Genomic DNA, 23,648 nt, shown 5'->3' with positions numbered 1-23,648 from the left:
TGGGGAAGGAAGCGGGTCCTCCATGCTATCCTCCTCTGGTGGGATGGGGCAAGCAGAAATGACCTACTGGCAGCACAAGGTGCTGCACAGAGTTGAGGTGGCACGAAGAGCACATCTCAGTAAGAGCATTTGAGATCTTGCCTGGGGAGGAGGGTAGGCTGCATTGTTCGGCCAAAGGTTGCTCGGGCTGAAGCGAGAGGGAGGTAGTGGGCAGAATCAGCACTCACTGAAGAATCCCAGCATTGGGAGGGTCCCTTGTGGCCACTGAGCCTGAACATCTCTGATGCTGGGTTTGGGGTGTGGGGTGGCCTCTGGTCTACACACGCCACATTACGGTAGCGCTCGATGGTTCTTGCAGGCGGCTTTCCTATTCCGCAGCGCTGGGGCGGAGTGAGGGGCCAAAGAACACAGGGGGAGGGTGTGTCTTTTTTGCCTGCTCTGACCTGGCTGTCCAGACATCTCCCTCCCTCCCGCTCCAGTTCCCAACTCACTCAAAAAACAACCCCAATTCCTCTGGAACTGAGAATGTTTCCTTGTGTACAGAGGCAGCCTTCCCCCACTTGGTGCCTGCCAGATGTGCAGGACTGCAAACCCCAGCTCCCCAGCCATGGGCGGCGGTGGCGGCGATCCAGCACGTCTGGGGAGCAACACGTTGGAGGGGGTCTTTGGCTGCCCGCCTGCATTCATGGAAGAAGCCGAGGCTTCCACTGCGTCCTATTGCCCTCCCGCATCTGGGCACCCTCGACTCTTGTGGGCCCCCACGATTCACCAGGTGAAGCTGCTCTAAAGCTTTATTCTTCAGGAAGGAGGCAGCCATCAGTAGTCATCCCGTCTCTTCCGGATCACCTTCGGCTTGATGTTCATGCGCCTCCAAACGGCTGCATTGGTGCGGTCTAGTTTGGTGACGCCGCTGAAATCGAAGGACTTCAACTGGGGCAAGGTAGACAGGACATAGCTCCTAGGAAGGAGGGGGCACAGAGAGGCAGTCACTTCCTCCTTCCCTGGGAAGAACCTTCTCCCTACCCCTAACCAGAAGAAGGGCCAAAAGAGCTGCCGTTGGGCGTAGAAAGGCACTGCTCTTAAAAGGGCAGCTTTCATTTAGAAAGGGGGGGAGCAGAAGGGGGGCGGCAAAAGGGATAACCAAGAGGAGGAGGAGAATTTCCTAGGCTAGCTACCCCCACCCTTGTGGGCATTCCTGTAGGGCTGCAGCACCCTTCATCCCCTTTCTGCATGGCCACTAGCCACAACGGGGGTGTAGTCCAGCCTGTATGAAGAGCAGGGACTGCATTTACTTTAGAGGAAATGCATCCTTAGGCTTCGCTTGAAAGTCTGCTTTCCAGAGGGGATCGAGGGTCTCCGGCTGGATGGTTCCCCCAGCTTGCGTCACCGGGCAGGTCCAATTCTTTGGGGAGCTGCACCTCCCCGCTTTCAAGGTAACCCTCCAGAGGCGCCCAATGGCAGCAGCAGGTGACAAACAGCCTAGCCAAGAAGATGACGCCTATGACCCCTTTCAGTGGGGAGGGAAATTCCCTCCCACCCTCATAGAAAATGGATCTCCCTTATTAATCCAGTGGTCCATTCCCTGTATACACGTATTCCCAGTGGTCCATTCCATTCCCCAACCACGCGGCACTCCAGAACGGTCCCCCTTGGAAGGGAAGACCAGAATAGGCAAGAGGGCTTTCTGAGGAACACGTCGACTGAAGGAAGTTTCAGCAGAAGCAAAAACATTGAGCTGAAAATGCTTCACAAATGAGGAAATGGGAAAAGCAGTGTCTCCTGCTGAAAGGTGGAGAAAAAGGTGGTGTGTTTCTCTGAAGCAGACCGCTGCACGCCTGGATCCCTCTGGAAAAGGTTGCCACTGAAAACCTCTCCTAAGGTAGCTCTCAGGTCACAGAAAGGAAGTCAGACATAGAGCAGAACAAGGGTAGCACTAATAACCTCACTCAGATGAAAAACAGAACCTTTTGGACAAGTGTAGGATCTGGCCTTAAAAACTGCAGTTTCTCAACCTGAAGAACTTTAAGATGTGTAGACTTCAACTCCCAGAATTCCCCAGGCAACCAGAATTCTGGGAGTTGAAGTCCACCCATCTTAAAGTTGCTGAGGTTGGGCTCGGGCAAACGGTGCCTAACTTTGCTCAGTGACGAAGCCTGCATCTCTCAAACTTCCTAGGAGTAAGGATGAAATTCAAAAAGGCGCTTTTCCTTGAAAGGAATTTGAGAGAGTTGACTTGCAAAGGTTCAAAGAGATGGTGAAGTAAGACTCAGATCCAAGAGTGAGTCCCAGGATGGTTACTGGTGAACTCTGGCCAATTTCAGAAGAGGAGCTCCGTTTTAGAAACGATTGATGTGGAAGCAAGGTGATGGGCTCTGCTTCCTTGCTTGCTTTCAAGGGGAGATGGACAATCAGCTGGGATGCCTTAGTCTGGATTCCTGCGCTGAGCAGGGGGTTGGACTATATGCCTCAAGGTACCTTTCCAACTATGTGGGGATGCAAGCTCAGAGGGGGTTCTCATCCTCCTCACAGAAAGGTCAGAGGTGGGTTTTTGTAGGGTGTTGGCATAGGTCCAAGAAGAGCCGAAAATAAGTTGAACAAGCTGGCCCACTTAGCTGGACTCCCTGCATGGACCTGGAACCAACTCAGTCCCTACGGCTGATGGTCTGTTGAGACAAGATGGAAGAAGAGAATGTGCGGGGTAGGGGGACAATAGATAATTGAAGTAGGGGCACAATCCAGGATCTCCTGGCCAATTTAGGATTAATTCCGCCTGCATCAATCAGACGTAGTAGTAGAAATTGTAATTTATGAGAACAAGTCATTGTCCATAACACAGTGTCTATGTAGGGTATGGTGTAACCTTGTGTTCTTGCAACCCTTATGAAATCTGAGTGGTCTGTTTCCATGAGTTAGGAAGAAAAGCCATGCCTTTTACATGCCTAATACTGAACTCATTTGCTGACAACAAGAGGGGGTGAGCTTTTGTATATGTTCACTAGAAACCCACATGGTGCTGCCAATCTAAGGTGGCATTCTTATCTTGCATAACCTGCTGCAAAGAATGGATCAGTAAATCATCCAAGGAAGATGACCAAATGATTCTGTAGGGGGACAACTAGTGTTATCGTAGTTTTGGTGGTGTGGGGTGGAGTCAACCCAACCCAAAAGGAAGCGTCAGCACTCAGTCCTGAGAGATTTCCAGGGAGTGGGATGTGTGGATACACTGGAACAGACTGCTTGAAGATGTAAAGAGAATAGGACATTCCTCTCACTGGACATATTCAAGAACGGAATGTGAGTGTTGTAATGTAAAGTTTGTGGGGTCCGGAGAACACCTATTTTAAGTCCAAAATGGCCCTCCAGTCTCTGTTCTTCTAGGAACAATCAAAACTACTGAATAAGAGCTGAGATTTTTCTTCTGCAGGTGGGACTCCTCTGACTGCCTTTATCTGAATCAGGCACTCTCTTGGTTACAACATGAAAGCATGTTTTTATGCCTCTCTTGATCTGGTGAGAAAAAAAACATCATAAGGTATCTGAAGAAAATCCAAAGAGAGGCCCTCAAGATGCTGAGAAGTCCCAAACCAGCAGTGATTTGCCTGCAAAGCTTTGTGTGGTTTTCTGGTCTACAGAGATGCAAGAATGGCTATTACTGCTTTTGCCCCCACCCCCCGCCAAAGTTTTGTAGAGGAAGGTCCTCTAGCATGGGACGGTATCTGTTGCTGTTGGAAGAGCTACCTAGCCTCTTGGTGAAAGAACTGCAGGGGTACACAAGTGGGCCCCTTTGTTCTTTGCTCACCCAAGAGGTTATAATGTGTTTTGTCTCATCTAGTGACTCTGCAAGTGACTTGCACTTTGAGTAACACTTTTCAATGCAGCAAAACCTTCCAGGATTTTCTGGAATATGAGTTTTGCATATCTGTTGTTTTTTCCTAGTTCTGCTTCCCCCAACCTGGTGCTGCCCAGATGGCTGAGTCTGCATCTCAGAGAATTCCTTCCGTGATCCATGCTGGATTTATGGAGTTTATTCTTTGGTGTTACATTAGCCGTGTATGATTTAATTAAAGTCATCCCATCGTTTGGAAAACGTTTGGGATAAGTTCCATCATACTTATGTTTGTTCTGAAGTTTTCTCCAGCTTCTCTTCTCAAGAAGACCTCCTTCCCTATCTTTGTCTGTTTGCAAACCTGCAAATCCTAATTCTTTGCACTGCAAAGTTTACTTGACAAATCGAATGGAAACAGGCTTTAATTCGGCTTTCTTGCTTTTTAAATAGAGGGGACCATCCGCTGGAATCCCAGGCAGGAAAGCAGAGGAAACTGCTCATCCATAATGAAGGTGCCCTGACTAAATTGGGCAAATATTGGTTACAAAACAGACCATTTCAGAACCTAGAAAAAATTCAGATGAGGTAAGTGTGATCTTAAGGGGCTTCCTTGTGTTCCCTCTGAAAGCAGAAATGCCTCTCTGAAGCTGCTGCTGTTGCTTTGGACCTTCAACACATACCTAAGAGCAAAATAAGTTTTTTACTCTGGTTTCTCTTCAGATTGTATACCTCTTTTACTTCTGACTACAATCCAAATTCGTTTACTCTCTCCTTAGAAGGAGAAATATTTCACCTGTCCCTGAGCTGCCTCTTCTAAGCCCCCTTTGGGCCTTAGGATCGGTTTCTTTTCTGGGAATGTCATTAAGGAACAGTTTGACTAAATCTTCTGCAAGTAAGACTTCTGGCACCGGAGCCCGCAGTGAGAGGTGGCCGGGACTTGCTGCCACCAGGCAAAGCTGGCGAACGTCCAGCGGTTGGTTACCTGTAGCCCTTCTCCTCTTCAATGGGGTTGCCATGCAAAGTCAGGTTGCGCAGGTGGGGCAGCACGGCCAGCTTGTCCACTTCGGTGAGTTGCTGGATGCTGTTTCCGTGAAGGTTCAGATTCCGGAGGTTGTAGTAGGTGGCCAGTACCTGGGAAGAAGGGCAGGGATAACGGGGAGGTAGCATTCTTTTTTGGGGGGAGGGCTGGTTCCTTGTTGGCTTTTCTGAGCCCAGTGAAGGGCTCTGGTTACGCGTTTCAGGTTGATTCCCAGGCTGGTAAGAGGCCTGTCCCTGCCCCAGGCTATTCCGTTAAGGGCGGTATTTATGGCGGTCATAAACCAGCCCTGGGCATCCGGTCTCTCTGCCCCCCAGTCTCCTCTGGGGCAGGTTCATGAATGTGCTTTGCGGAGGAACCCATCAACTGTTTAAGAGGGCCAGGAAGTGGTTTAGGTACCGGGTCAATGTTGGGCAGGTCGTTAAAGGAGAGGTCGATCCAGTAGATATCCCGGGGATACTCCAGCAGCTTTTCCATGATGTCTGGGAAATCCGTCAGGTCATTCAGGGTGTTGTTGTTCAGCCGAACGGCCTGGGTCAGCAGGCGACCCCCGTTCGAGTGCCGGATGGCCTTGAGACCCGGACGAGGCTCCTCGGTCAGCAAGTCTGGGGGGAAAGCAAACAGGGCAGAAGGGAGGGTCACTGCCACCGGGCATCTGCTGTGCCAGGAGCAACTGGGCGTGCCATCCGTGCAGGACTCACAGTTCTGCAGCGTGCGCAGAGTGCATTTCCCTGGCCCCTGCGGATTGGCAGTGGGCTCCTGGCCGCCTTATGCCACCAAAAGTCATCAAGGTTGTGGCTCGAGATCACCGTTTCTTGCAGAGGCATCCAAGTCGAACCCTCGCACTCCGCAAATACGAACAGATCCCGGGGATGCAGGGTGTCATTCTCAGGAAGCGGTTCCAAAAAGTCAGGATGGGTGTCGATCACAGGGTTCTGGCTGCCACCTTGCCTTTTTGGACCCTCTCCCCGAGGACAACACCCTCAGTAGGCACAGCCTGAGATGCCGGAGAGGGAAAGGTGGCTAAAACTACCAATTGGCGGACCACGTTTAGCCAACGCTTGATCTGGAGCGCATCGGGCGAAGCCAGCCACTGAGTCGAGGTGCTTAGAAAGGTGGACAACCGTCGGTCTCACTGAGAGGTGCTTGGCTTGAAAAACAGCCGAGAGGTGAAGTAGACATAGCATCTGAAGAGCCTCAGCCCTCCATGTTTTCCCCCAAATGCACCGATTCCAGTTGGATTGGCTTAGGGTGCTTCGCTGTCGCTCATTTCCAGAGAGACCCCAAAGGGGAGCCCTCCCCTTTTGACAAGGCAGGAGCAGACGAGCCACCCGGAGCCTGAGCCGCCACGATGGCACACTGGTTTTCTTTAAAAGCACCCCCGTCGGCAGCTCGCGGCATCCCCCAACGCAAACGCCAGATTGTAAAAATAAAGACACGGCGGGGGACTGGGGGGTGATTCAGTCGTACCTTGCATGAAGCTGATGCCCCGAAAGGAGTAGTCCAACGGCGGCGCCTGGATGGAGGCCTTGCTGTAATTCCAGTGCGTACACGTCTTTCCAACTGTGCTAGCAAAACACAACGGCACACACCGAGGAACTCATACGAGGCTCAGCCGCTGCCTGGGCGGCTTGGCTCGCTCGCAAGACCCCGGGAGCTCCGTCCGCAGGATCTCCTCTGTGGAAAGGGTTCTGGTGGGAGGGAGGTTCCTGGCTAAACAGAGGAGGGCCCCGCTCCGGGGGAAGGGGGTTCTCCCAGCACGGGGGTCTCCCCAAGGTGGGGTTGAAAGGACGGCAGGATGGCTGCAACGGGGCCATTGAAGCTCCGTCTTTTTCAAAATGTGCATTGCACAAAACCTGCCGTGACTTTTCTGACCACACCCTGTGGACACCCCTGTACTGGCATGGCTCTATAACCCACGATTCACAAATCACCATGGCTAAGCCCAAACCAAGCCAGAGTACCCCAGTGTGTTACAGGCGACGGGTGATCCTGTTAAGCCATAATATGCTGGCTTATGTGGTGTGGACATAACCTGTATGGTGTGTAAACCATGTTTGCCATGGTGAGTCAACACCGAGGAGCCGCTGGAGTCTTGGCAGTGCCAGGAGCTGAACCTACGTGCCCGACTGATGACGCCAATTCAGAGCACTGTGCTAAGCCCACGAAAGGGTCGGCCCAGATCCCGGGCATTTCTTAAGAGGCCTGACCTGGCATTTTATTAAGGGAGGAGGAGGAGATGACGGGGTGAGCGTTGGTCCCAAGAAATGACACCAGGGTTAGAATTCTGAGCTTCAGCCTCGAAGGTAAGATAGCCTCCTTCAAGCCAGCTTGACTTCCCAGGTCACAACGTGGAAGTCGTTTGCTGCCATCTTGTATGCAGTCACTTGTATAGCGAGATGGGCGGCATATATAAATTTGAAAAATAAATAAGTCTTCTCGGACGGGATTTCAGTGGTCTCTCATCCAAGGACTAACTAGGCCTGCTTAGCTTTAGGAGGCCAGCCAAGGTCAACTGGGTCACCTTGTGGCACAGCACCCCGAAACCCCTGAGGATCTATTATCTATCCCCCAGCCGCCTCATTTCCCCCTCACTCAGCCGAGAAGGCTGTGGGTGGAGATGAAAGACATCAGGATCGATGCTCAGCCACATGTGAGGGAGCCACCTTTTTGCCAGGGGGCGCGGGGGTTGCGTGAACCTGACCTATCCGGTTAGTCTATGGCAGTGTTTCTCAAACTTGGCAACTTTAAGAGAGGTGCGCTTCAACTCTCAGACGTCCAGCCACGGACACTGGTCTGTGGTTAGTGTGCTGTGTGAACTCAATCGTAACCCCGAATTTGGCTCTCCTTGGATAAAGGTGTGCCCAGACAGCTCCCTGGCATCTCCCAGCCTGTGGCTAGGTGGTGAGGGGGCCTCCCGGGGAGGGGCTGTCCTCCCATTTCCCAGGACAGGGTCAGCACCCTGGATCTGAGCCCGGACACCCCACACAAGGCCAGCGCCCTATGCGAGACTGCATGAGCTGAAGGCTTGTTACCCAGCTGAAGAGGGGCGCAGTCCTTGCCCTTGCAGGGAGCTCAGGAAGACCGGAGACCCGGCAGAGATGCCACCTCTGCAGCAGCGAGAATTCCTGAGTGTTACATGACTCCCACCGGCACGGACCCTTGAGGTTATCCAGCCTAGCCTGCTTCTCTGTGCAGGAATCCAAGTGGGAGCACGCTAGCCCCCACCTGAATGGTGAAGGGGAGCCCCCCCGCTTCTCCACGCCATTTCTTCCCTGAGCTGCTTTTACTGTCAACATCTGCCTTTCTGGCACTTCAGCCCGTCATTCTCTGTCCTGTGCTGTGGAAGGAGAGCGCGAGCAGGTCTCAGTAGGCTTCCTGGTATTTGAAAAGAGGTATCAGAACCGCTGCCCCCCCCAATATCACCTTTTCTCAAGGCTAAACATCCGCTGTTCCTTCAGCTTTTCTTCACTGGCTTAGTCATTCTCACTGCCCTCTTTGGCATCTGTTCCAGTTTTTCTCCGTCCATCTCGATGCGTGGATTAAGAGCCAAACTCCTTACCTGAGATGGGGTCTCACCGATGCTGAATAAATTGGGATATTTACTTCCTGCAGTCTGGAAACTTTGTGTCTGTTGATGTAGTCTAAAACTGCAACTGCCTTTTCTGCAGCCATGTCACATTCCTGGCTTATATTTGGTTTATGATCAGCAGTTATTCCAGCACCTTTCTTACAAATACTATTTCTAAACCCTTTTCCTGTCCCTTTGCACTGGAGGTTTCTTTCCTAAGTGAAGAACTTTGCACTCTGTTAAATTTCAGGTTATTTTCAGCATATTCCTTTAACCTATCAAGACTATTTTGAATTCTATTCCACTCTTTTATGGTATTAGTTTCCGCACCCAACTTTGCATCATCTGCAAAAGCAGCAGGTGTTCTGTCCACCAGTTCATCCAATTTATTCCAGCCTCAATCTACCAGAGAAAGCCAAGCCCCAAAGGAGTGGTTCTGTCGCTGATTGTGTTTTTGTGTGCCTCGCTATTTTCATTTCATTCTACTTGTGACTGCATTTTTTTTTAATTGCTTTTTGGGGAGGAAAAATAAACCATAAAGCCACCTCCCCATCTGGTGGCCCCCAGAGCCATTGAAACCAGCAGCCGGGGCATTAGGAGCTGCAAAGCTATAAGGCAGCAAATTGGAAACGGTCGCTATGGACATTGGTAGGTTAATAGATGAACGTTTTATCTGTAAATGCTCAGCGAGGAACACAGAATCCCTTACAGGTCATCTAATTCAGCAGCAAAGTGCAGGAATCTACTAAACCATACCTAATTAGTTTAAAGCAGTGTTTTTCAAACTTGGCCACTTTTAAGATGTGTGGACTTCAACTCCCAGAATTCCTCAGCCAGCAAGCTGGCTGGGGAATTCTGGGAGTTGAAGTCCACACATCTTAAAGTGGCCAAGTTTGAAAAACACTGCTTTAAAGGCTTCCAATGAGAGGAATGTTGTTTCGGTTCATCGTTCCGCACCCCACAAGCCCCTACAGACTGATGCGGGCTGCACATCCATTTTATTTTAGCCACTTGCAACCAATCCTCCAAGCCAGAGTTTGGGGGTGGAGGAGACCGCTTTCTCTGCGATGCAACTCCATTGGGGTGGATCATCCCTCAAACCACACAACTGCAATTGTGTTGAGGAGATCTGAATCTAGCCAGGATGTGTCGGTGCCTGGCACGGCTGCTGTCACGGTATTCTCCAGATAGTCCCTTTCGTTTCGCTCACGTTTCATCTGTTCATCTTAAATTGCAATCATGGTTTTTAAGGTAAAGATTCTTGGAAAATGGTCCTTGTTGCCCTCTTCCTGCCTAGACCTGACCCTTTTCTTACCCACAAGTTGGCACTGATTCTACCCTGGCATGGTTGGAAAGCACTCGGGCAACATTTGCAACGGCCCTGAAGCCCAGGGAGCGACTGAAGCAGATCCAGGGTTAGACACCACAGACACGGAGCAGAGATTAAAACAGTTCCCGCTGCTGCTTGCAGCTTTGCAAATCTCTGGCGAGGCTGGGTGAAGAAGCGACCCACCTGGGAAAAGAAAGAGCGGAGCTTGCCTGGAGAGGAAACAAGAAGCAGAATTAACACCAGGAAGCCTGGGGTCTTCCTAAGTCAGGGTCCCCACCAGGTGCCCTCTGCAGTGACTGGGGCCCAGCCTCCATGATTCCCAGCCAGCATGCCAGCTCCCACGGTTCCTCTTGGCTCTGGTGATTGGGATTCTGGGCATCCTGCCCTCGGCACAAGGGCTGCCCCCCCACCACTTCCATGTGCCAGCCAAAGGCAGAGGGTAGAAAGCGCCCTGAAATGGGGCGGCGGCGGCGGCGCGGATTCCAGAGATTCCGGCCAAATTGAATTAACCTCTCGGTCCTTTGTGGGGCTGGCTCGCTGGAAGCCGGGCAGCACGCAAAGCTGAGAAATCATCGTCACCGCCGTCCGGGTTGGACGTCTGCTGCCGGCCCGGGGCGCGACCCGCACCCATCCGGACGCCCCTCGCAGCGCCCGGGGGGTCCTGGGGGATTCGCGAGCCGGCTGGCTGCGGACGCTGCGAGCCGCGGCCCAGCGCCGCCGGAGGGTACCGCGGGGAGCCCTCGCGGGGTCAGGGGCGTTCCCGGCCGGAGCGGCGGCGCAGAGCCCCTTCCCGCCCTTCGTCCCGCGGGGGATCGCGGCGCCTCGCGGGCACGGAGGAGCGTGCAAAACAGGGGCGAGCGTGCACGGCGCCCCTCGGGCTGCTTCATGGCCGGGGGGCTCGCGCGGAGCGGCGCGCCCCTCTCTCAAACCCGGACCGCTGGGTCCCGGGGAGCGCCCCCCCTTCGCGGGGGCTGGGGATGATGGAAGCAGGGGTGCAATCCGCAGCGGGGCGCCTGCCTTTCCAGCCTGCCCGGGCCAGGCGCCCTCCCGCGCCGCCCCCTCCCGCGCCCGCCTTGCAGGCGCCCCCGAGCCGCGCGCGCAGACCCACCATCCTCGCCCGCCGCGCGGCTCCTCCGCGCACATTGGAATGCGGGGCGGGGCGTCGCCCGGCAACAGCAATACACCGGGGTTCGGGAGCGGAGAGCGCTCGCCGCCCGAGGGCCGCCGGGAAGTGTAGTCTTGCGCTCCCCAGAGCGGAAGCCGCGCTTCTCGGCGCGCGGAGCCTGCCGGGAGGCGTAGTTTGGGGCCGTCTTCGCCGCCGCCGCCGCCGCAGCAGCCTCCGGCCGGGGCCAACGAGAGGCCCAGCTCGTCCGCGGTGTGCGCGGGAGGCCCCCTCGACCGCGTGCTGCGTTCTCACGACGCTCGGGACCCCGCGGCTTGGGAGCGACCTCCTCGGCGCCCTCCGAGCGGCCGGCCGTGCCCTCTCACGACGGCCCTGCGAGGTGGGACGGCCTCGGCAGCCGCCTCCGCGAAGCGGGTAAGCCTCTGCGTGGGCCGTCCCGGAGGACGGGGCCGCGCGGAGACCGGGCGTGTGTGTGGCGCGGGTGGGGGGCTGCGTTCCCCGAGCGCCGAACGGCCGTCCCGGGCCCGGATTAAGCGGCTCTGCGGCGGCGCCTTGAGGGTGCGGGGCTGGCCCTGCCGCCCCTCAGCGACGCTCTGGGTGCCCTTCCCGAGCGGGGGGGCGCCGCTTGCGGGGGCCTCGGCTTCTCCGCCTCGGCGGGTGCCGCCCTGGGGCCGAAAAGCCGCCTCGTCCTCTGCCGTCGGGCCGGCGCTGCCCCGGCCGGCCCGCCTCGGGCCCCCAGCCCGCCTGCAGGAGCGCCGCTGCCCGCTCGGCAGACCCGCGGCCGTCGCTGACGGGAGGCGCGGCGGCTGTGCAGCGCGCGTCTGTGTGTGTGTGTGTGCGCGCGCGCGGGGTGGTTGTGTGATCCGTGCCTGGGAGGCAGGGCCGCCCCCTCCCCCCTCGGCCCGCTTTGTGAATTCCCCGCCCTGGTGGCCCCCCGGCGAGGCTCCCGGCACAATGCTGGCTTGCTCTCCGCTGTCAGGTCCGTGCGCGGTTGAGTTTGCACGGCGTGCCAAGTGAGAAGCTTGGTTGGGCTACCCTCGCCTCGCCTCGCCTCCCCTGCCGCTTACGGTCTTCCCGGTGGGACTCAAGCCGCTGCCCGCCTCGGGCATTGTCGGTCGGGTGCTGTGGCTTCCAGTGCGCCCATGGCCATCCGCTGTGTGTGCGTTGCGCCAAATAAAGGCGCAGAAAGCGAGAACTGTAAACAGCATAATAATATAACATGGATTTTTCAAGAATAACAGCAATTCCAATAAAAAGTGCTAGATTGCTTGTTACCCCTTTGTTGGGATCCCCCCAAACCCTAATTCGAACTTTGATACACCTCTTGGTACCTGTGGCTGCAAGTGGTAGAGAAAGAAAGCACTTGAAGACCACTTGGAAGCTTCAGCTGGCCCAGAATGCCGTGGTGCAGGGAGTGATGGGCATGCCTCGGTATGCCCACGTAACACCTCTGCCTTTGCGAGTGCTCTGGTTGCCAGTTTGCTTCTGGGTGGGATGCAAGGTGCTGGTTGTCACCTATAAAGCCCTACATGGCATAGGGCCTGGGCACTTGAGGGACCGCCTCCGTCCCATAACCTCTGCCCGGCCGATTCAATCCCGCAGGGTTGGCGCACTCTGGGTTCCGTCAATTAAACAAGGCCACCTATCAGGAGCCCAGAACTGTGTCTTCTCTGTAGTGGCCCCTGCCCTCTGGAATGAGGTTCCCTCCAGGATCCAAATGGCCCCCACCCTGCTGGTGTTTCGAAGGGCCCTCAGAACCTGGCTCTTTGCCCAGGCCTTTGGTGGGGATGATGGAGCCTCCTGTTAGCTTCGGTTGTTCTCTTTTCTTTCCACCCAGTTTGTTATTTATGTATTTATTAATTCCCATTTATCCTGCCTCCTCTACCCTTTTTTTGGCTTCTTGTTGTTTTGTTTCATGTTTTAAATCATTTGTAAACTGCCCAGAGTCTCTAGGAGTTGGACAGCATATAAATTTAATAAATAATAATTAGTAATAATACCCCTGTGCTGGCGCTGTTTGCACAATGCTCTGCAGTTACACTATGACACGCTGTTTTACCCTGGTTCTCAAACTTTCCATGTCATCAAAAGCTGGAATGTCACCATGTTAGTTTAGGGGTGGAAGCCTTGGATATAGAAGTTTAGCCATTTCAGGGTTGGTAAACCCAAGAGCTGGTCACAGGGGCCATGGGGTCAGACGTGGGCAAGAATACTGCCCCGGTGTGCTCCTTAACTGCCCTCTTGGCTGGCTGGCTTTCTCAGTTGTGTGCCACCAGAGTTAATGTAATAAGTTCAGCTTGCTGTTTGAAAAGTCACTGCCTTGACCTTGTTGGGGGGAAGACACACTGCCTGAGTTGATGCTTCTCCTCTTTTACCTGCGGAAACAGTGAGAGTTGGCGACTGTTAACATTCAGCAGCACAAGCTCAAACATTGGACATGTCCGCGCAAGCCGCCACTCACAGGGATTTGTGAGATCTATCATGTTGGCTTGAAGTCAGGAAATGTGAAATCTTCCCGGCTTTCCATAGCTTTCCACACTGCTTAGCTTAGGTGCATGTTCGTTCTGGTGTAGTTGGGATGCTGATCCCGAGGCTTTTGTGGTTAGATATCCAGCGTGAAGCAATTGTTCCTCCCCTCCCAGCCCGCTTGGGCTTCCCAGTGATCTTCTCCCTTTGAGGTTGGATCTTTTTGGCTGCTTTCTGTCTGAAGAATTTGGGATCTTCCTTCTTGAAACCTCTGTCCAAACCTTCTGCTTTCCTGACATTTTTGGCTTGGATTCTTGCCTCTCCCCAGCTGAGAGGCAGCTGAACATGGATAAACACGTGCCTGGGAACACTGCTATTTCTCCTCTTTCTCTCCCCACCTCCCCACCATGGTGTGCTCTCTAAGTCATTGGCCAATCTTTTTGCTTTTTTTCCCTAGAAAGTCTAGTTTTTATGTTATTCTGTAAATGTTGATTGCATTGAGGGGAGAATTTTATTTGGTTTGCTATTTCTTCCTGGATACACTCTGGCCTAAATTTATAGAGTGGCAAGAGAGACTGTGTAGTGGGTGGCCACTGTAGAAAGAAAGCTCTGTTTATGGTGGCAAAAAATCAGAAGGAGTCTAGTAGCACCTTTTCCGCCCATTATTAAAAGCCATAAGCTTTTACCAGACTCCTTCCATAGCTGATAGACTGGGATTTTTCACGTTTTGTCATTTGTAAAGTGTGAAATTTTCTGTTTTGTAAAGCTGATCTATTTTTGTCTCTTCAGTCCAAAATGTAGTGTAAAGAATCTCCTTGGTTTGTATATAAGCTGTTTGAATTTCAGAGAAATCGTATGAAAGTTGATTTCCTATCTGGCTAGAATGCTATACTGTGCTGGAGGCAGAAGAATTGTCTGAATGATCAGGCCCATTGTCCCCAGTCATCGGTATTCTGCTGGGATGTGCCCTTTTTTAGCTGGAATCACACAACACGCTTAATTAAAGTCACCCTCGGATGCAGACACACATCAGGTGGGTGTTGCACGATGCTCTGGTACCATATGCCAGAGCGACAAAGCCAAGCTTGCACGCACAGTGCACAGCTAAAGCCCTGCGCTGAATCTCTTCTATCACACGGGGTCAGGCCACAAGGCTTCTCTCTAACACAATCCTGTCGGGTGGCCTATAAATTTTAATAATAATAATAATAATAATAATAATAATAATAATAATAATAATAATATTAAAAAATTGGCTTACTGGGGGGACTGGAGAAGATGGGTGGGGGAGTCTGTATTCCTCAGCATGGGTGCTCTTGACTCAGTTAATGTGATCGTCTGCTGCCAGACCTCCTGCTGGGAGCTTGGTTAGTGGCTGACAGGGTTAAGGGTACAGTGGGAACAGGGCCCTTGGGTATGTGTAGGTGAAAATGATGGGGGCAATGGGCAAAAATTCTCTGAAATGCTTGTGCTCCAGATCTAGATAAAATGGTTTAGCATTGCTTGCTTCCCTGCCAGCCAGATTCTACACTGAAATATATGCGAGTATATAAGTAAGCCACCTAGAGTCACTTATACAGTGAGATGGGTGGTATATAGAAATGGTAAATAAATAAGTATATTAAGATATATAAACTAGTAACTCTGAACAGAGACTAGCGCCTCAATTGTCAAATGCCGGGTGGAAGAGAAAGAGTTGCAGCCTGTGTCTGGTATGTATGTATGTATGTATTTATTTAGATTTGTATGCCACCCATCACCCCCAGAAGGTGACTCTGGGTAGCTCACAGTTAGAGTAAAACCCAAAAACAATTAAAAAACAAACACCCACATTAGTATATGTGTGTAATAGTCCTCCTCTCCTGGCTCTGCAGGTGTTACTGCCACTGATTCACGGCTTGTCCTTGATTCAAGGGATTTCAGCCATCGGCCCTTTCAACTGTTTAATGAACTGTGTCTTTTGCTGTGTAATTTCTTATTTTGTATTAAACGACCCTGGCATAGGTTTAGCTGGGTTCTGCCTGTCTTTGCCATCTTTTGCTCTCTGCTCGCAACAGGATTGTGTTAGACAGAAGCCTTGTGGCCTGACCCCGTGTGATAGAAGAGATTCAGCGCAGAGCATTAGCTGTGCACTGTGCGTGCAAGCTTGGCTTTGTCGCTCTGGCATATGGTACCAGAGCATCGTGCAACACCCACCTGATGTGTGTCTGCATCTGTTGCTGTGTTGGTGGAGCTCTGTTTTCTTAATGGATGGGCTGAGCCCGATCAGTAGCCACGTTTGCTCTTAGTGGCTTGGAAAACTGTGCTTAGGAACTTCTGCCTGGTTAGTTAGGTTAGATCAGTGTTTCTCAGCCATAGCAACTTAAAGATGTGTGGATTTCACCTCCGAGAATTCCCCAGCCCATACATGGGCTGGGGAATTCTGGGAGGTGAAGTCCACACATCTTCAAGTTGCAGAGGTTGAGAAACACTGGGTTAGATGTTTGGGCAAATCATATGGGAAAGTCTGCAGTTCCTGGTCTTAGTTTGCATTCTCTGAAAAAGAAGAAATATGCTGACAGCCCTCAGTTCTTCCTCCCCATTTTTTTTTTCCTGTACTTATAACCTGACCCAATAGGAAAGAACTTTGGGTGGCGTGCAGCATCAAAGAAAAAAACTAAATCAGTATCCATACCAAAACAAAAATTAACCACAGAAGAAAAGCAAAGATAAAACCCAAGATAAGAGTCCCATCAACTGGGATTAAAAACACATTGGAACAAAACTGCTTGCTTATGAAGTCCTTGGCTGAGTGGAGAAAGAGTCCAAAGATAATGGATAATGGGAACAAATGTGACTCAAGTTTATGTGAAGAGGGTCTTTTGTGGGTGATGTAAAGTGAAAGATCAATGAGGCAGAAAATGGGATTGGAGCCCAATTATGGGAACCTGAGGTTTTCAAACATTCCCCCAGTTCTCATTTTGCATCTCTGTGGTTAGTTATACGCCTCAGCTGGTGGCAGTACCTGGTTGACCTGGTGAGAACTCAGAACCCAGGTGGGGTCCAACCTGGTTAGTGCTTGGGGAGGAGAAAACTAGAACTCCTCAAAGGTAGCACAGGCAAGCCACTTCCATGCTGTTGCCCAAAAAAGTCCAGGAATGTGTCACCAGGAGGGGAGCTCATCTCAGAAGCCTGCTGCCGTTTTGTATTAAAACCTGGGGGAGAAGCATTGCCCACTCTGGCTTGAATTCATCAGTAGGGCCTCCAAAGTCCATCCCCTGGAAGATTCAATGGAAAAATCCTTCATGGACCAGAAACCAAGCATGGGTAGGATTTCCAAAATGGGAGGGATGGTTTCTGTTTGTGCAACAGAGCCAGAAACTGGGTTCTCAGTCCTTCCTGATGGGTCCTCTTTCTAACCAAGGCAAGACTTTGCTGTTGGTGGCCACCAGTGGCTGAACGTCTGGATGAAGCAGCAGTGCTGTGGCCCATAGCGCTGACTTTCTCACTAGACCACAGATGGTGATGTCTGGTCCTGGTTTTACTGGGAGACTAAATTTAATCCCTTTCCCTTTTATAAGGTTGTTAAAAATATATTTTCTAATCTCAGGGGGTGAGCAATTTGCCTGAGGATTATTTGCCAATGAGGATCTAATTTGCTCTTCCTCCCACTCCCTTCCCTTTGGGAATTCTAGGCTGTGGGATTTGAATACCACAAAGCCCCCTCCCTGCCCAGTCCATTGCCTTTGCCAACTCCCAGGGTTTCTCTAGCACAGTGTTTCTCAACTTCAGCAACTTTGAGATGGGTGGACTCCAACTCCCAGAATTCTCCAGCCAGCCATGCTGCTCTAGCATTTAGACCTGCTGCCGCCGTAGGTATACCGGTCAGCAGATTTGGGATCGGAATTTTTTTTTGTAGGACGCTCCTTTTCTCCTGCATTTTAACCTTATGAAATAAAGGTAGCCAAGCTGGCTGGCCCAAAAAAATCCATCTCAAGGCAATGTCTTTTGCGTGCTTTCAAATTCTTAGGACTCTTGATCAGGCCAGGCAGGGAAGAAAAGAAAAAGAGAGGGTTAGAATCAACAGATGTTGGGCTTTGATTATCATAGGCAGAATGTGGGTCCCATGAAGCACAGAGGGTGATGCCAGCTGCAGCAGGCCTCTTGGAGAAAGGAAGAGGTGTGCAGTGGCTGACCCCTCATTTTTGAAAGTACTGTACAAAATCCATGCAAAGAGCGCCACTGTTCTTCCTGTTTGACATCAAGCAGAGGGAACTGGATAGGGCTGCTGAATTAATAGCTGACACTTCCCTTCTTGTCTTAACATGTCCCGACAGGGTAAGGCAGCCTCAGAGAAGGCCAACAATATCTTATGGAGCATCAAGAGGAGCACAGAGACCAGGTTGTAGGAAGGAATTGTCCCACTCTACTCTGCCTTGATCAGGCCTCACCTGGAGGATTGTGCTCAGTTCCACACACCCCAGTTTGAAAAGGACATTGATAAACTGGAGCCAGTTCAGAAAAGGGCCACCAAGATGGTGAAAGGACCAGGGTATGTTTAGCTTGCAGGAGAGAAGGCTGGGAGGGGACTTGGTAGCTGTCTTCAAATATCTGAAGGGCTTCACATTGTAGAGGGTTCAGACTTATTCTCACTTGCCCCAGAGGGGAAAACTAGAACCAGTGGGATGAAACTTCAAGGTGTAGATACAGATTAGACAGGAGGAAGAACTTCTTGACAGTACGAATGGTCAATCAGTGGAATTTATTTAGTTATCAGATTTATATAGCTGCCCATCTCACAAATGTGACTCTGGCCAGCGTATAATAAAACAATTGAAACAAGTCTTAAGTAACCATTAAAAACAATTAAACATAAATATAAATAAGACCGGGGAGAATGCGTCAGAATCTCATACACAGTACAACCATCTTGAAGGCTCCATTTCCAAGGGATCCCCCAGCCTGATGAAAAAACATTTTAAGAGATTTCTGGAAGGTCACAAGGCTTGGGGCTAACCTCACCTCGGGGGGATACCGTTCCAAAGGGCAGGGATCACAGCAGGCAAGGCTCGCCTCCTGGGTCCCGTCAGATGGAACTCCTTAGCAGACAGGACCTTTCTGCTGGACCTGATGGGTTAGGAGATGTAATCGGGGAGGGGCGGTCCTCAGGTAGCCTGGCCCTGTGCCATGTAGGGTTAGGAATGTGTTACCACATGGAGTTTCTTCCCCTTTGCTGGAGGTCTTCAAACAGGGGCTGGATAATCATCTATGGGATGGGGTGTAGCAAATCCTGCAAAGTGTAGAACTTGATGACCATTTCAGTCGCTTTGAATTCTATGATGCTTTGTATCACCAGCTTTGGCAAACTCTCTGTAGGCTCCACCTCGTGTAATTAAAAGGTGTTATGCGTTCTTTGGTTGTGGTCAGAAGTAAGATGATCTTTCTGAAGGTTATAATTATTTCCTTACCACTGCAAAAAATATGATCCTGTAAAGCAGTGAGACTAGAAATCAGGATAGTTTACATCTCAAAGTCAGGCTTGTTGTTGTTTAGTCGTTAAGTTGTGTCCGACTCTTCGTGACCCCATGAACCATATTGCGCCAGGCCTTCCTGTCCTTCACTGCCTCCCTGAGTTTGCTCAGTTTCATGCTCATTGCTTCAGTGATGCTCTCTAACCATCTCATCCTCTGCCATCCTCTTCTCCTTTTGCCTTCCATCTTTCCCAGCATCAGGGTCTTTTCCAAAGAGTCCTCTCTTTGCATTAGGTGACCAAAGTATCTGAGCTTGAGCTTCATTATCGATCCTTCCAATGAGCAATCAGGGTTGATTTCCTTAAAGTCAGGCTTGCTTTCTTTTAAACAAACTGAAAATGAGCATGCTTCTAACAGCACAATGAATTCGATATTAACATGAATAATAGCATGTAGCCCACAAGTAATCTCTTTACTTAAATTATTTCCCAGTCACCTCTCAAGTATGGATCTTTTCACTCTCCTGCCAAGCCCAAGCTTTTCATCTGTCCCAATAGAAGAGAATATATGTAGCTCATGGTTGAACTGTGGAGTCCTTGGTGCTCTCTGAGCTGGGTGGTTTTCCTGCAGATATTTCATTACCCATCTAGGTAACATCATCAGTGCTAGAAGGGTTTGCTCCCTCCTTATGTACAGTAACTAGCCCTGCCAGTGTTAGTAGAGGTATGGTTTTCTCCTTGGTAGTGCCTTGATTAGGGTGTTGTTTTCTGCTTGATTGCTTGTCTGGTGTTAATCCCTGCTTATCTGGGTGTTGGCTGCTGGAGAAGATGTGTTCTTTTTGTTTCCTTCTTAGCTTTTTTATTGTGTCTTTTGAATGGTTTGTAAATGTGGGTTATCTCTATGTGTCTATTGATGACTGATGTGTCTGAGTGCCAAGCTTCCAGGAATTCCCTAGCATTTTTGGATTTAGCTTGGTCTAGGATATTCACAGTTTCCCAGTTGAACTATGATTGAATCTATCCGTGTGTTGTGAGATTAAGGAGTTTTCATCATGTCTTCTGATTGCTAGTTGGTGTTCATGGATGCGCTCTGCTAGTCTTCTGCCTGTCTGTCCTACATAGTGATTGTTACAGTCCTTACACTGTATGTTGTAGATGACTCCTGTTTTTTTCTTCTTGGGCTACTGGGTTTTTTGGTTTGCTTAAGATGTTTTGGAGGGCTTTAGTTGGTTTGTGTGCTACGGGGATGCCGTGTGGTGGTAATAGTCTGTTGGTTGTTTCTGAGATGTTTCTGGTATATGCAGTGTTATCCTTTTCATTGCTTGTGTTGGTTGTGCTGTACCAACCCACAGTAGTCAGTGTGACCACTCAACCCCTTACAGAGATTCTGTTTTGTCCCCTCCGCTCTTTATCTCCGGAAGCTGCAGAGTGAAATCACTGGGGCTGAAGTGCCATCAATAGGCAGCGATACTCAGCTTGTGCTTCCTGTTTCCATCCAGCAGCCTGAGGGCGTCTGTAGGCAGATGGGGAGGGGTTGGACAGCAAAGAACCTGAACCGTATCCAGACAAGGGGGAGGCATGTGGGGAAGGACTCATCCAGCCTGCATGGAGAAATTTGGTGGCTGTTTCACTCCCCCTTGGACCAAGAGCTCCACTGTGTCTAGGCTGGACTCCTGTAATGTGTTCTCGGTGTTGCTGGCTGCAAAGGCAGGGTGGAAGTTAAGCTGGCGTAAAATGGTGGTCCTGATCACACACGCGTGGCAAACCTCTTGAGAGGGTGTTGGTGTAGCACGAGTGCTCCCAAAGCTTCTGGTGAGTTCAGTGACCCTGCACACCAGTGCATTTTCCAGCTCCATTTACAATGCTGGCTTTGCTTTAAACTGTCTTAAGTTTTAAATTATCTCTGTGGAGTCCTTGGCATTCTCTGAGCTTGGTTGTTTTCTTGCAAACGTTTCATTACCCGGCTAGGTAACATCTTCAGTGCTAGAATGGGATGGGGTTTGCTCGCTGTTTATATACAGTGGCACGCCCTGCCAGTGTTGGTGGGGGTGGGGGTGGGTTTTTTTTTTTTTTTTTCCCTCTGGTAGTTCCTCGATTAGGGTATTGTTCACTGCTTGATTGTATGCCTGGTGGTAACCTCTGCTTATCTGGGTGATGATTGCTGGTGGGTGAGGAGACGTTCTGGTCTTTTGTTTTCCTTTCTATTGTCTTGAAATGTGTAGATGTTGTTTATCTCTGTGTGCCTGCTGATGGCTGCCTTGTCTGAATACCAGGCTTCCAGGAATTCCTTCGCATTTTTGGATTTAGCTTGGTCTAAGATGCTGACAGTTCACCAGCTGACCCCCACCTCCACTGGCAGGGCGTGCCACTGTATATGAACAGAGAGCAAACCCCATCCCATTCTAGCACTGAAGATTACCTAGCTGGGTAATGAAACGTTTGCAAGGAAACCACCAAGCTCAGAGAATGCCAAGGACTCCACAGTTCAACCCTGAGCTACACATATTCGCTTTTATTGGTAAATTATCTCTGTCTCTAAACTAATCAATCAATCACCTTTAAACTCCCTTCCTCCTAACCATGCTCCTCTGTATGGTGGGACTACAATTACCAAAACTCCAGGGTACCATGGCCCTGTTAGGTGGGAATTTTGGGAGTTGTAGTCATCTGGAGGGTGCCACTCGTAGAAAGGTGTTTTAAGTGGTTTGTCTTCACCCACCTGGGCAGCCAAGGGTCTCAGTTAATTCCATCCATGGAGGTTTTCTCTACTGTATTGTTTGGAAATATAAGTGGAATGCTAATTGTAAGCCAAACTGAGCTTTCTTTGAATGAGAGGCGTTTGTTCCTTTACTAAACAGTAGCCCAGCCTCTTCCCAAGATTCCGGGAATAGCAAAACAGTGATTCCCAAAGGCCTTGCAAGGATAAGCGATGCGGGGCTCAGAGGAGAGCGGTGGGGCGCGCGGGCAGGGTCTTCCACGGGGAAGGGGATTCCAGCAGGAGGCTTCTCTTCCGGCAGCGGGAAAGCTGGAACTCCGGGCTCTCCGCTAAAGGTTTCTTTTGCCCCGGAAGACGCGGGGAGGAGGGAGCCAAGGAGGCGCGGGTCTGGCAGCACCTTCAGGACTAACCAGGTTCCTTAGGAGAGGGGCGCTGGTGCTCCAGGAGCCGGAAGGTCCACCGAACAGACTGAATAGATCGCGGTCCCCCGGAAAGGGAGGAAGACCCCTTACTGTGCTGTAGCAGCAGGACCCCTGCCTGGAAGCTCCCGCTTCTGTTTCAAGGCCCTTCCGAAAGCGCGAGAGCGGCGAGGCGGCCGCTCCGAGCTCGTCGCCCTTCGCCGGCTGATCGTCGAGTCGGGCACGAGGCCAGCCGGGCGGGCAGGCAGGCGGTGGAACCGTCTCGCTCCTCCGGCGCTTACCGCATCAGCGTGCAATCTCTTGCCACCCTGGATCGGGAGTCCGCTGGGCGCCTGCTGCAGCGGGATCGCTCCGACGACGAGAGAGGAGTTGCCTGGCGGGACGGGGACGGGGACGGCTCCGTCTCCGCGCAGGGCAGGGCAGGGCAGGGCGGCGGGCGACTCGCGTCTGCGGGCCTGCCCGGGCGCCTTTAAAGGCCCCGACCGCTGGCGGTGACGTCCGCCTGGCTCCCGGCCCGGCCAGGGAGGCGGAGCGCAGCGCCCTCCTCCCGGACCTCCCGCTCCGGGCCTGCCCGCCCAGCCTCCCGCCCGCCCGAGCAGCCCAGCCGAACGCAGCGCAGCGAGAACGAACTTTTCCGCCTCTTGCGCGCGCGCCAAGCCCCCTCCCGGGGCAAGCCCGCATGACGGACTAAAAGCCCGGCGCCCCGAAAGCGCGCCTTGCACGCCCTGCACGCCCGGTAAGGCCGAACGGAGACGCGCGGGGCCCCTGGGCGGCCTGTCGCGGGCCTGCTCTGCCCCGGCGGGGCTTCGCGCGGGGCCCTTCCCCGGCTCCTCCGGGCCGCGGCGCTCCGGGGGCCCGGAGACGACGGGAGCGGGGCGAGGGCGCCGCCGTGGGCCCGTTGCGCAAGAAGCCCTGGGGCGGCGGCGGCGGCGGGGCCTGCGCCCAGGCTTTCCGCGCGCGGGGCGGGCCTCTCCGGCGCTCTGGCGTCGCCTTTCCCCGGGCGGCGGCGGGCGCGAGTGGTGCGCCTCCCCGCGCCCCGGGGGACTAGGCCCGGCTTTGTTCCCGCAGGCCCGGGCTGGTCTCCTCGGCCCGAGGGAAGGCGCTCGCGGGGAGAGCTGCGGCGGCCCACCAGGGCGGGCATCCCGGCTGGAGAGCTGCGGCGGAAGGGAGGGCTGGTCCGCGCGCCCCTGGGCGCAGTTGGCGCGGCCAGAAAGGCTCACTTTGCCCGGGGAAAAGACTGGGGGCGTAAGCGAAGGAATTTCGTTTTTCTCCCGGCCCTCCATTTCCACTTCTTCGGCCCGCGTCGCCTCTCGATTGCTTTCAGCCGCTGACTTACCTGAGCTGAGTTCCCGCTTGTGCAGGGCCATAATGCCCGTTTGTTTACTTGGGGTGTAATGTAAACTCTGGATTCTGCCCTTCTAGCGTGGCTTTAGTGCAAACCGGGCCGTGATGTTTCAGCAGACGATAGTTTAAAACTCTTGGATGAATGTGTGATGCCTGAATACAGCCACAAACGCTGTCCATACCTTACAGTTTCTCAAAGGTTCAGATGTTGCCACCAAGTCATCAGCTGCTCGGTTTGGGCTGAATTCTGGTTGGAGGCCTCTGGCCTGCTTCGTGCCTCTGGAGACCTCCAGAACTTGTTACTGAATGTACTGTAACAAAGGGAGGACATTATTAAATACATTATTGGAAAGTAGTCCTATTGATTA

The 23,648-nt window shown here is 52.2% G+C and overlaps 2 protein-coding genes across 4 annotated transcripts in view; one reads left to right on the top strand and one right to left on the bottom strand.

Moving 5' to 3' along the window:
- Positions 1-776: 776 nt before the first annotated feature.
- Positions 777-11,995, bottom strand: LRRC51 (leucine rich repeat containing 51). The gene is made up of 7 exons (XM_088140882.1): positions 11,954-11,995; positions 10,872-11,375; positions 9,947-9,972; positions 6,333-6,430; positions 5,262-5,467; positions 4,809-4,957; positions 777-958 (listed from the first exon to the last, which is right to left on the bottom strand). The coding sequence occupies exons 1-7, from the start codon at positions 11,993-11,995 to the stop codon at positions 817-819; spliced, it is 1,167 nt and encodes a 388-aa protein (XP_087997008.1). The 3' UTR covers positions 777-816.
- Positions 11,169-23,648, top strand: part of NUMA1 (nuclear mitotic apparatus protein 1) — a 74,889-nt gene continuing 62,409 nt past the window's right edge. The window contains exon 1 of one of the 3 annotated variants that reach the window (XM_088140367.1): positions 11,169-11,300. The gene's annotated coding sequence lies outside the window, so the exon portion shown is untranslated. Of the gene's footprint in view, positions 11,301-22,490; positions 22,673-23,648 lie in introns of those variants that run through there. The other 2 variants (XM_088140368.1, XM_088140366.1) reach the window with 2 other exon arrangements.

Source organism: Python bivittatus, unplaced genomic scaffold (assembly GCF_059951505.1).
Source record: "Python bivittatus isolate LINGU-HERP-01145 unplaced genomic scaffold, Pbiv_v1 ctg000340_np1212, whole genome shotgun sequence".
Taxonomy (NCBI): Eukaryota; Metazoa; Chordata; class Lepidosauria; order Squamata; family Pythonidae; genus Python; species Python bivittatus.
This window is presented reverse-complemented; position numbering and strand designations above follow the sequence as displayed.